At 38.2% G+C, this 11,286-nt stretch overlaps 3 protein-coding genes across 5 annotated transcripts; all 3 read left to right on the top strand.

Annotated features, from left to right (window-relative positions):
* The first annotated feature begins 1,003 nt into the window (after positions 1 to 1,003).
* LOC120002970 (basic leucine zipper 43-like) lies at positions 1,004 to 1,807 on the top strand. The gene has a single exon (XM_038851849.1). It carries the CDS (start codon positions 1,053 to 1,055, stop codon positions 1,665 to 1,667), a length of 615 nt encoding a protein of 204 aa, XP_038707777.1. The 5' UTR covers positions 1,004 to 1,052; the 3' UTR covers positions 1,668 to 1,807.
* Positions 1,808 to 3,206: 1,399 nt separating this feature from the next.
* Positions 3,207 to 9,252, top strand: LOC120001496 (chaperonin 60 subunit beta 4, chloroplastic-like). Of its 3 annotated transcripts, none has more exons than XM_038849856.1 (14): positions 3,207 to 3,284; positions 3,919 to 4,044; positions 4,657 to 4,794; positions 4,979 to 5,074; positions 5,260 to 5,502; positions 5,579 to 5,813; positions 6,338 to 6,507; positions 6,963 to 7,040; positions 7,143 to 7,214; positions 7,292 to 7,396; positions 7,656 to 7,748; positions 7,868 to 7,960; positions 8,518 to 8,665; positions 8,752 to 9,252. In XM_038849856.1, the coding sequence occupies exons 1-14, from the start codon at positions 3,237 to 3,239 to the stop codon at positions 8,814 to 8,816; spliced, it is 1,710 nt and encodes a 569-aa protein (XP_038705784.1). In that variant the 5' UTR covers positions 3,207 to 3,236; the 3' UTR covers positions 8,817 to 9,252. The 3 variants fall into 3 exon arrangements, with proteins under 3 accessions (XP_038705784.1, XP_038705783.1, XP_038705785.1); XM_038849855.1 differs by lacking the exon at positions 3,207 to 3,284 and adding an exon at positions 3,604 to 3,820; XM_038849857.1 differs by lacking the exons at positions 3,207 to 3,284; positions 8,518 to 8,665; positions 8,752 to 9,252 and adding an exon at positions 3,604 to 3,820 and having other exon boundaries at positions 7,850 to 7,960.
* A 312-nt stretch (positions 9,253 to 9,564) lies between these two features.
* LOC120002738 lies at positions 9,565 to 10,661 on the top strand. Its single transcript, XM_038851524.1, has 2 exons — positions 9,565 to 9,924; positions 10,382 to 10,661. The coding sequence occupies exons 1-2, from the start codon at positions 9,648 to 9,650 to the stop codon at positions 10,435 to 10,437; spliced, it is 333 nt and encodes a 110-aa protein (XP_038707452.1). The 5' UTR covers positions 9,565 to 9,647; the 3' UTR covers positions 10,438 to 10,661.
* The last annotated feature ends 625 nt before the right edge of the window (positions 10,662 to 11,286 follow it).

Genomic DNA, 11,286 nt, shown 5'->3' with positions numbered 1-11,286 from the left:
TCACAATATTTCATCAGCCGAATGTTCTGGGTTTTAAGCTTATAACCTCGATTCAAATACCATTTTAAATTAAGAATTTCGGTGTTTCGGTGCCAATACACAAAAATGAAGGAAGTAATGGAGACAATAAGATGTGTATGTATATATATATATCGAATTTTGATTTAGGTACTTGATGTAAGAATTCCCATTCTAATGGACCCTTTCAAGGATTGAAGTGCTTGATGACTCATCAGAGTTGCAACAAAAAAATGGTCACAAACACATGGGCGGACTTACTATTTGCCCAAAGTCCACCCTCCAATTTTAGAAATTTTTTTTACCAGTATACTCTTAAATATCCAAATTCCAAAACAAACGAGTGTCTCGCTTTTTTCCTTGTATCTTTTAAGTCTCTCTCATTTCTGTTTCACTCGTTGTGTCGCAATTTTTCACAAAGCAACAAATGGGAGGTAGTGAGTGACAATGAGCCAAATTGTCAATTGTCAAAAACACTCAAGTCAACTTTCAATTATTATTTATCACCATTTTTTAATTTTTTAATTTTTAGTGTTGTTTTCCATCATTTTAAATGCATAATTAATAAATAACTCAAAAAAAATTTGAAAACGCTGCTCCCGAACTTCCGCATGACTTTGTCTTTGATAAAATTATGTATCTGCCCATGATCTTCACAAGTTAAAGATACATTTGAATGTGACTTTTCACACCATTATATGGTGGTTCCTCATCATGCTCAATTGCTCATGCATGATCCCTTGCACATACACATACACATACACATACACATACATACATGTGAGTCTCATAATCTTAGATTCAAAAACATATATCACACATTGCCTTTATAGAATAGTAGTGATGTAAGCACATAGATAGAGACATTTTCATTGACAACCATGAATGTTTTAAAGAGTACTGTTACTCTTGTTTAATTGTGGCTCAGATTGGCCCACTCTCCCCTATAAAACTCACCACTCTCTTACCATTCTCCTCCAAAAAAACCAACTCTCATACCATTTTCAATTACAATTTACAACAACTCAAGAGCCATGCTTCCTGCTGACATTTCAGAACTCCACTTCTTATTACAACAAGAAAACCAAATCCCAGACTTTGGTTTTGGTTTGACGCAAAGCAACAACCCACAATCCTTCAACTTCAACAATCTCTTCACCAACAACAATGACTCTCCATACCCTCCACTCTCAGTCCATGAATTCACTCAACAGTCCTCAAGTACTGTGAGCAACAACTCCACCTCTGATGAGGGTGACGACCTCCCACAAACCATCATCGACGAGAGGAAGCAAAGGAGAATGATTTCCAACAGAGAATCCGCTCGTCGCTCCAGGATGCGTAAACAGAAGCACCTAGACGAGCTTTGGTCACAAGTGCTTAGGCTCAGAACAGAGAACCATAATTTGATTGACAAGTTGAACCATGTCTCTGAGTCCCATGACAAGGTACTTGAAGAGAATGCGAAGCTCAAAGAAGAGACTTCGGATCTTCGTCAAATGCTCACTGAATTACAGATTGGGAGTCCGAGCAATTACACTGCTTTGAGAGTGCTTGAAGAGCTCCCCTGCAACACAGCACATCTTAGAGCAGAGTCATCATCATCAATCCAGTCCAATATTACTAGTTCTGTAAACTTGCTTCATTGAGGCCATGATGAGGCAGTTTTAAGTTAACCTTATTTAAGTACTAATCTATGTATCTACGTCTCTCCTTGTCTCTTTTCCCTGTATGAGATCAGAAAAAAGGGTACTGAAATAACATGTTTTTGACCAATTTTATGCACAAATTGAAGATCTTATTTACTTGACAATGATGTATCCAATCTGTCCATAAATAAAAAATCGCACTAAAAATTACTAAACACGAGTACAAACTACAAAATACTAGACTCCTATATTCACTACAGGAGTCTGTGAACGACAGATGTACGCAGTCTTATCCTCACAAACAGAGAACTGTTCGTTTGTTTGTTTGTGTTGGAAGTAACAGTACCACTTTTTTCAGGTGTGTTGAAAACGTTATGAAGACGCATTAAGCCACGCGGAAGAGAGGACCCAACGAAGGTCGATGATTGCTGGTCTGGCGAAGACAATTGGTGGTGGTGGGTACTGGTGGTGGTAGTGGCTTCATCATTGAAATTAATACTATTGGAAGAAGAAGGACATTGGAAAAAGGGTATCCACTAGAAATTAACCCCGGAAAAGAAAAGGAAAAGAAAAGGAAAAGGAAAAAAACAGTTTTGCGAGGAATCGGTTCCTGCCTGCCTAACTTGTGCTGGAAAAGACTACATTGTGTGAGCGGATTTAGACAATGTCATATGTATGTTCATATCATATATCAACTCTATCCATTGCTTTATTCTCTTGTGATCTTGTTTTGTTTATGTGGGTGTGAATATGCTTTGCATCGGTTAATTGAGATGGAATATTCACACATGATATCTGCACTAATTTTGTGGATGAGGTTCTTGATAGTAGTATAGTTGACTTACTATACACAATCACTGTATACTTCTACGTTATCTTTGGTTAGTCGTGGGAATGGGAATAAAGAACAATAAACAAAGTTTATGTTTTGATTTTGTCATTTGTAGAGGAAAATAAACAAAGTTGGTGATGATTTTTAGATGTCTCTACAAGGATTTGAAGCCCAAAATTTGACGGGCTGGATGTTCTGGGCCTCAAAGGTAGCCCGACTCATGATCAACTCTACCTAGAAATTGGAATGATGGGGACTAGTTGCACCCTAGAGTTGGTTAAGGACACCCAAAAAAGCCTCAATCTCATAATATCTCAACTGGCCTACCACTTCTCATTTCCCTCCTTTCTCCTATTTTTCCTTCACTCTCCATCTTCCCTTACAACGCCAGACCCATCACTCCCCAAGACAACGAAGTGTTCGACGGAGCTTTCACTGGAGTAATGCAGACGTCGGATGGGGACGATATGGGCTATAAACCAGCGGTTGATGATGAACACAAAACGATACAAAATCACAGTGCCGAAGAAATCATGGGAGCCCGTGAAGTTGTGGAGGTGGCCAAGACTATTCTCGAGGTCGTCGAGGTCGCATGGGAGGCCGTGAACCTGAAGCTCCTGCAAACATCCCAATTTACAAACCTCCTTTCACTTATGCATATATGATCCTCGATTCTTGCTATCACAATGTTCATAATCTGACAAGCCAGTGAAGCAACCAAACACCTAAGCAACCAAATGCCCAAGCAAGTGAAGCAACCAAACTGCCTTGACAAGCCCAAGCAAGTGAGTTCTCCTTCTTGTTCTCTACCATTCCTCTCTCTCAAACACTCACTTGAGAATTTAGAGTTTAGATGAAGAAAATGAATTGTGTAATTTTATTTTTTTTAATTTTCTTTAATCTCAATTGTTGATGAGATCCAACCGTTGAAATTATCAAGTGTAAACTGTTAAATTTGAAAAAAAAAATTGAAATTGAAGTGTAATAATAAATGTTATGTTTTTTACTAGATTTTATTTAGAATATGATGTAGTTAGTTAAATAAGGTGTGCAAATAATCTTCATTAATTGGTATTGCGCCAATGTGGCTTCTTATAGATATTTTGTCTTACCCCCATACCTCTCCGAAGGCTATTACCCAAAACTGTGGCAGACATTTGTTGGTGAAGCCATGGCGTGCGCACTAACTTCAACGCTCTCATTATTCACCAATCCGATACCATCCGAGAGGGCTTTTTCTTCGCGTTCCATGTTAAATGCAAGAGCCGTGGCCAAGGAGGTTTACTTCAACCACGATGGCTCAACTACAAAGAAGCTTAAGGTCACTAATGTGACATATATTGGCGTTTAATATCGAGAATATTGTGTTAATGCTTGAGAATTTGTGTTAATGGAGTTGGTTTGGGTATTGTGGCGCAGGCGGGGGTGGACCTGGTGGCGGACCTGTTGGGGGTGACATTAGGGCCAAAAGGAAGGAATGTGGTGTTGGGGAACAAGTACGGACCTCCCAAGATTGTTAATGATGGGGAAACTGTACTTAAACAGGTACTAATCAATTCACCATATGTAACTTGATTCTCAACTTCTTGATTGCAATGACATGGCTGTTAATTTGGGGACTTACTGTTCAAATTTCAAGTATAACTATTTTATGTGGGAAAGATTTCTACTTTGGGTTTGTTTGCCCCTGCCTGCATAGTTAGTGTTTGTAAAATTGCTACTGTTGACTGGATAACACAGTTGACACATAATTTTCTACTGCAACAATTAATTTGTTGGCATGGAGAATGGTTGCTGCTGAGTTTTGCGTAGGATTGCATGTTCTTCCCGGATTGGTAATGACTTGAAGTGCCCTTGTGGCTTCTAGTTATTGATATTATATATAACTTTTTCCTTGATCCATTTTTCTTTGCTGAATACGGCACATTGTAGATGAGTTCAGCTACTCCATGCCTGAACACATTACAATGATTAAGTTCACAGCTGGGGGAGACCTTTCAATTACTTGAAGTGTTATAAGCTCTTTTTGGTGCAGAATTATAGGGTTGAAAGAGATGTCTTTCTAAGAAAAATTGTAGAAACATTGAAATTCTCCTTCTACTAATGACTTTTCCTCTCAGGCACTGTTCCTCTACTGAATTTGAGTCTTTTATTTAGATTGAGTTGGAGGATCCCGTGGAAAACGTTGGAGTGAAATTAGTGAGGCAAGCTGGCGCAAAAACAAATGACCTTGCTGGCGATGGTTCCACTACATCCATAATTCTGGCTCAGGGTTTAATTGCTGAGGGTGTGAAGGTATGTATTGAATGCCATGATGCTGAGATGTCTTATAATAAAGATATTCTCAGTCTGATTTGTTTGATCTAGGATCAATACATCATGTGTCACAATAATGTTGTGATGACTGTTGCTGAAAACACTACAATTTAAACATCTTTCCCCATCTCATGCAAAGCTTAGCCTACCATTCACATTCCAGGTCATTTCAGCTGGCATGAATCCTGTTCAAATTGCTCGTGGGATTGAGAAAACTGCAAAGGCCCTTGTATCTGAACTCAAACTGATGTCCAGAGAGGTGAAATAATTATGTCCTTTTCTTTTTGCCTAAAAATTTTAAAGATACTGGAAATCATGCTATTAGGGTTGCATGCGAAGTTATGAGCAGTGAGCTGGTTTATCTTATTTATGTTCATAGGAATAGTTTTTAAATGAAATCATGATTAACTAATCAATGGGAATATAATGAACACTCCTCTGCAGGTTGAAAATCATGAGCTTGCAGATGTTGCTGCTGTTAGTGCGGGGAATGATTATATTGTGGGAAACATGATATTTGATGCACTTCAACAAGTGGGAAAGAGTGGCGTGGTTACGATTGAAAACGGGAGATGCATTGAAAATAAGCTGCAAATTGTAGAAGGAATGCAATTTGACCGTGGATATTTGTCTCCTCACTTTGTCACTGATAGACAAAAGATGATAGTGGAGTTTCACAACTGCAAGGTAGGAACTGTCGGTTTTGTATGGTCTGCATATACTTCAGTGACGTGATTAGGGAGTGATAATTCTTTGATTGCAGTTACTTTTGGTCGACAAAAAAGTCACGAATCCAAAGGAAATGTTTAAAATACTGGACAGTGCAGTCAAAGAGCAATATCCAATTTTGATAATTGCAGAGGGCATTGAGCCGGAAGCTTTGGCTCCAGTAATTAGAAACAAACTCAAGGGTGTGCTGAAGGCAGCCGCTATTAAGGCTCCAGCTTTCAATGAACTCAAGAGCCACTGCTTAGATGACATTGCTATCTTGACTGGAGGTAGAAAATTGAGTATTTTATATAGACACAGGGAAATTTCTGTTAGAAGTGCATATCAATCAAAGAACCTTCCTTTACCTATTTTTTATAAGCTCTTTTGATTAAAAACTTTCCTTTTACCTTAGAAGGTTGATGGAAGATTGAGTATTTCAATGAGCCTAATCCTGCACCGATCCACTTACTGCTGTACAAGTATTCAACTCCCATTTGAAGTAGTTTTTCTAAAGATAAAAATCGGTCTATTTTTTTTGTTTATGGGTTCTGATTAGTGCATTAGAGAACGACTTTCAAAGTAATTACAGCTTCATGGGGAATTCATAAAATGCACTGCTTATTATAAAAGTTATAAATGAACTTTTCTTTATTTGAGAAGTAATCCTCCTTATGAAAGCAAATAGAGGTTATTATCAATCTAAGGTGAAGAAACAGGACAGAATGAATTTGATAATGTATTTGGGCCACTCGATATTTGGCTTCAGTGGTTTTCACAATTTCAAGTGCTGAGATCTTGCTGTGTTTTACAGGCACTGTAATCAGAGATGAGGAGGGGTTGACACTAGAAAACACAGGCAAGGAGGTATTGGGCGCAGCGACCAAGGTGGTAATAAGTAACAATTCTACGTTAATAGTTACTGATGGAAGCACTCATGCAGCTGTAGAGAAGAGGGTTTTGCAGCTCCGAAGGCTTGTTGAGGTGCATTAAGTTTCTCTACAATGTGATCTATGCTATTGTATTAGTTTTCAGGTTCAATCTGCATAATTTCTGAATAGTAGTGCTGACACAGCACACATATAAGGGTGGAGGTGTCGGTAACGTCCCATAATCCATAGGATTAGTCAGATGAAACATAAGCAACAATATGAAGATTTCACAACTATTTTCACTTTCAGGCTGGCAAACGTAGGATACCAATGCCAGTTAGAGTCCAACGTTTGTATCACAACAACGGAACTTTCTTTCTTTCTTTCTTTCTTTTTCCTTCCCACTTCTTCTTTTAAAACGAGGTGGTGGATTTGCCTATTAATAATCATAACTCAATGATGTGAAGCAGTGCATTTCCTAGTCACTAAGAGAAGGCTGCCAGTGTTTTGAAACAATTTGGCATATGCTGTATCTAAAATACCAACAGCATTATCTTAATCATGCAGAATACTGAAGAAAAATTTCCAAAGACGGTACTAAATGAACGAATAGCAAGGTTATCTGGGGCAATTGCCATTCTTCAGGTAATCTGGAGTTTAGCGCTTAACAACAACTCATCTTCCAGATTTGGAAACTGACACATTGACTTAATTTGACTTTATTCACATGGTTCAATTTAATCATAGGTAGGAGCGCAAACACAAGTAGAGTTGAAGGATAAACAACTGAGGATTGAAGATGCTTTAAATGCAACAAAGGTGACTGCTTTTCTGATTTATCATTTTAATTATATTGTTCGATTAGTAGTTAAAAGATCTGAATTTCATATATGCAGGCAGCTATTGAGGAAGGTGTTGTAGTTGGTGGTGGCTGTTGCCTTCTGAGACTATCTCAAAAGGTTGGTGAAATCAAAGAACTTTTGGACAATGACGAGCAGAAGGTACCTTTTAATTGCTATTCTTTTCCTACTTAAAAGGAATTCTGATTTAAAACCTTGGAACTCTGTTTTTGGTTGATTGAAGTGCAATGGATTTTTTGTTGTTTATTATTAGATTATTGATCTACAGGTAAAGTGGCATATGCAAAATCTAGCATTAGATTGCTGTGTCAAGAATTCACTATCTTCCTTGGTATGCCATCGTACATGCAGAATTGTTTCTCAAGAATTATGATCATACTTTTCATGACATTTTCTGCAGCTTGGAGCCGAGATATTTAAAAGAGCTTTGAGCTATCCTGCAAGACTAATAGCCAAAAATGCCGGCGTAAATGGTGACGTCATTATAAATCAGGTCTCTCCATGTCAATTCATTGACATTTCTTAAGACATAAATTTATATTCAACATGATTTTGATCTCTGATCTTACTCCTTATCCCATGTTTTGAATCCAGTAACTAAACGTATTGTAGGTTCTATCTAATGAGGATATAAGATATGGATATAATGCTGCCAAAGGGTGTTATGAGGATCTGATGACAGCAGGGGTAATGGACCCAACAAAGGTACAGTGCAAAATCGACTTGTTTAGAATACGTGCACTTGTCGACTGCTTTTAGGACATAGCCAAGTTGGCAATAGATTCGTGCTAAAGCTGTATGTATGAAGAGGAAATGTGTAAGTGATGCACATAGATATATGGCAGCCAATATAAAGGTAAACAACACCCACGCAAGGCTCTCGAGGACATGCAAGATGTACGTAGACTTTACCCCTATATAATAGTGGAGAGACAGTTTACTGGAATTGAACATGTAATCTCTAGCCTGCTTCATAGAGGCTTTAGCTAGATGAAACTGAATCAGGAACTTACTGAAGTGGAAAGATGGAATGGTGGCTTCTTTTCCCCATTTACTTGATGTATAAAAGCTTCACAGGCACTCGTGTTTCCTGGCACCATATGTGTTGTCTGATTGTCTCATATCAAAGTAGTTTTTACGATAGATATTATTATGTTCATTGAAATATTTGATGCACATATCTAATTTGACTATATTTGTCTTACTTTCCGGGAGGTTGATGGTAAAGATTACTACTGGTTCTTACTAGATATTTGGAACAGGTGGTCAGATGTTGTTTGGAGCATGCAGCATCAGTTGCCAAGACTTTTCTGACCTGTGATGCTGTTGTAGTTGACATCAAAGAATTGACACCCATTCCAAGGAGAAGAGGCATGCCAATGTCAATGCCCATGCCGATGTCAACCCCAGGTAACACCCATATTTTTTAATGCGAGCACAAACAACTCTTCCCCTAATCTTGCTAGCTGAAGCAGTGATAATGTTTCATTATTCAGGAATTGGACCCATTGGCTTAAATTCTGGTAGACGTTCTGAAGCAATGCCACTTAATCTTCAATGAAACATGGCTTCCATCCCTCGTGTAAAAAGTCGAAAGAAAATTCACTGGACTCATGACTGTAGCTGGCCAACCAGAAACTCTCGGTTGCAGTTACAAAATACTCACTTTGATCAGTCACAGAGTTCTCAGCACTCACGTCTAGTGGCCTATCGTCTGCAAGAAGCAAGCATATACCCAAATTTTCACCAAGGGGTTTGTCCGCGAACTTATGCATTGTAGCAAGATGATATATAATCTGCCATCTTGTGTTAGGAGGCTCCAGCAGATTATCATGTTGAGGGTGTATGTAGATGGGAAAATTTCTCCTCTTTGACCATGCATGTACGTATATGTATTAGATGAGCACTTATATTGGTTCATATTATTGTAGAGGAGTTCTCTAAATTGATGAATCTCATACTATATTGAGCTCCAATGTCTGTCCTACAGAAATTTGAATCGCTTGGCAATAATTCATCAGCAATCGCATAAGAACCCAATTTAAGTAACCATGGATACCCAAAACAATTTCTGAAGTGCCAAGTAATTTTAATTTCTAGGATTTTAAGAGGATACGAGAGATTCAGAGAGTGGTGCTAAAATTGGATGGTGAGATAGGAAACTGCCTGCAGTCTCCACGGCAGGTACCTTTGCCGAATTACTTTGGGAGCAGAGCTTTTCAGGGCCTTATATACAAGCCCATATTCCGGCCCGTAAGCCCGTCAACGGTCAGCATTTGTTAATTTGTTTATTCATCGAATCATACCATCGGCCTGGTCATCGTAATTTCCAGAGAAAAAAAAAATCACACATCCCAAAACATGTGTTCCCTTTCCTCTATCAATATAATATATGGAGAAAATCCTAATTCAAGCATCAGATTTAAGAAAGGAAGGTAGAAAACCCAGATTTGACCATCTTAGGAGAGTAGTGTTAGATAGTAGAGGTAAATATAGTGAAGAAGATGATGCTGTTGATGGGTTTGAGTTTGCAGAGCATACTGGATCTGGTGGTGGCAGGGTTTTCTCTGATGATTGGTTTGGGTATCTTCGCTTTCGTCGCTTCCATTCTTTGCACCGCTGCTTTCATCCAAAACGCCAAGGACGTTTCTTGATCCCAATTTTTCCAGGCAAGCCATATACTCTGTTTCTTTCTCCCAATTCAGCTAACACAGAACATATTTTAATCTTGTTGGCTTAATCTGGTTAATTTATCAAATAATTGTTGGGGTTCGGTGTGCTTTTTCACAACCACTCTCATAGCTTGCAAGTTGTTTGATAATATGATTCTTCATCAATTTTGACTCGACCGCGCTAACTCTTAGCGCAAGCGGGAGTATTTTTATTATTATCGCAATTGCGAATTGCGAATGCACCCTACGTCATCTTCCGCACTTAATCTCGGCCCATGGATTATGGAGTTGCTGGGTGAGTTATACATCACTAAAAATTTGTTTTTGACGTGAATGACCAATCATGCAATCCAATTGAATTGAGCAAAGCCTAAGTTGTTCTAATAAGCATTGATTTGAATTCCTTTTCAATTACTTTATCTGATTTGATTGGGTTGTTGTATGGTTCTTGCAGAGGAGCTTCACCGAGTGGAGTTCGGAAATGCTGTTTCTGAGACTAGCAATAAATAAGTTGGTTGGGATTAGATATATAAATAAGTAATGTAATAATGCTTGTAATGTGAGTGCCAGTTTATCATACTTGTATATGTTCAAGAGAGTGTAGGATTAAAATCCTCCTTTATTGAGCCTCAAAAATGGCTTCACAACACAAAGGCCATGCTTTCTTCAGTTTGGTTTAGTGTACGATTCGCAAACTGAATAAGAGTTGTTGAAAGCACTTTTTTGCATCTTCAGTTTGGTTTGATTTTGGTTTTATCTTGACTTGTTTTACTTCTAATCACGATTCTGCCTAGGAAATCTGGTTGGTCACCATCGTTGACATTGAGTGATAATAGGCATTATTTTATGTGCTGAAAGTCTCGGACTATTCGGGGAATATCAAGTAATGTGATTTATAAACGTGACCTATGAGGCGTCTTTTAGAATGATAAAAACTACATGCGTCTTAAACCCAATGAATGAACAATACTTATAGTGGTTTGGTTTGGGTCAACAAGTTTTTCTCTCATTCTTCTTCTATTTCTCTCTAATTTCTTCAAGTTATAGTGTGGTATCGAAACATATGTTCAATCCTAAAAGAAACTTTTCATGTTTGGGTTGTATATTGGGCTTTTCGAATGTCCTTATGGATACAACACTAACAAGGTTAGGGGTACCACAATGATCCTAATCTATATAGTACATTCGTTGGGTGTCAAATAACCGAGCTAACTAGTGCAGAGGAGTGTTAAAGTCTTACCTCGTTTGGTGAAAACCAAGTAATGTGGTTTATAAACGTGGCCCAACATAATAACCTTTGAGACGCATTTTAGAATGACAAAAACAGACAGACCATGGGCTCAAAGAGTGGACAAAATC

This window comes from Tripterygium wilfordii, chromosome 7 (assembly GCF_013401445.1).
Source record: "Tripterygium wilfordii isolate XIE 37 chromosome 7, ASM1340144v1, whole genome shotgun sequence".
In the NCBI taxonomy this organism is placed as follows: domain Eukaryota; kingdom Viridiplantae; phylum Streptophyta; class Magnoliopsida; order Celastrales; family Celastraceae; genus Tripterygium; species Tripterygium wilfordii.
Note: the sequence above shows the minus strand (reverse complement) of the source record. Positions and strands in the feature narration are given on the sequence as shown.

Coding starts and splice junctions, on each gene's coding strand:
- LOC120002970 (XM_038851849.1), top strand. CDS start 1,053: ATGCTTCCTGCTGACATTTCAGAACTCCACTTCTTATTACAACAAGAA.
- LOC120001496 (XM_038849855.1), top strand. CDS start 3,671: ATGGCGTGCGCACTAACTTCAACGCTCTCATTATTCACCAATCCGATA. Junction 3,821..3,918: donor CAACTACAAAGAAGCTTAAG/GTCACTAATGTG, acceptor ATTGTGGCGCAG/GCGGGGGTGGACCTGGTGGC. Junction 6,508..6,962: donor AGCTCCGAAGGCTTGTTGAG/GTGCATTAAGTT, acceptor TTAATCATGCAG/AATACTGAAGAAAAATTTCC.
- LOC120002738 (XM_038851524.1), top strand. CDS start 9,648: ATGGAGAAAATCCTAATTCAAGCATCAGATTTAAGAAAGGAAGGTAGA. Junction 9,925..10,381: donor CTTGATCCCAATTTTTCCAG/GCAAGCCATATA, acceptor TGGTTCTTGCAG/AGGAGCTTCACCGAGTGGAG.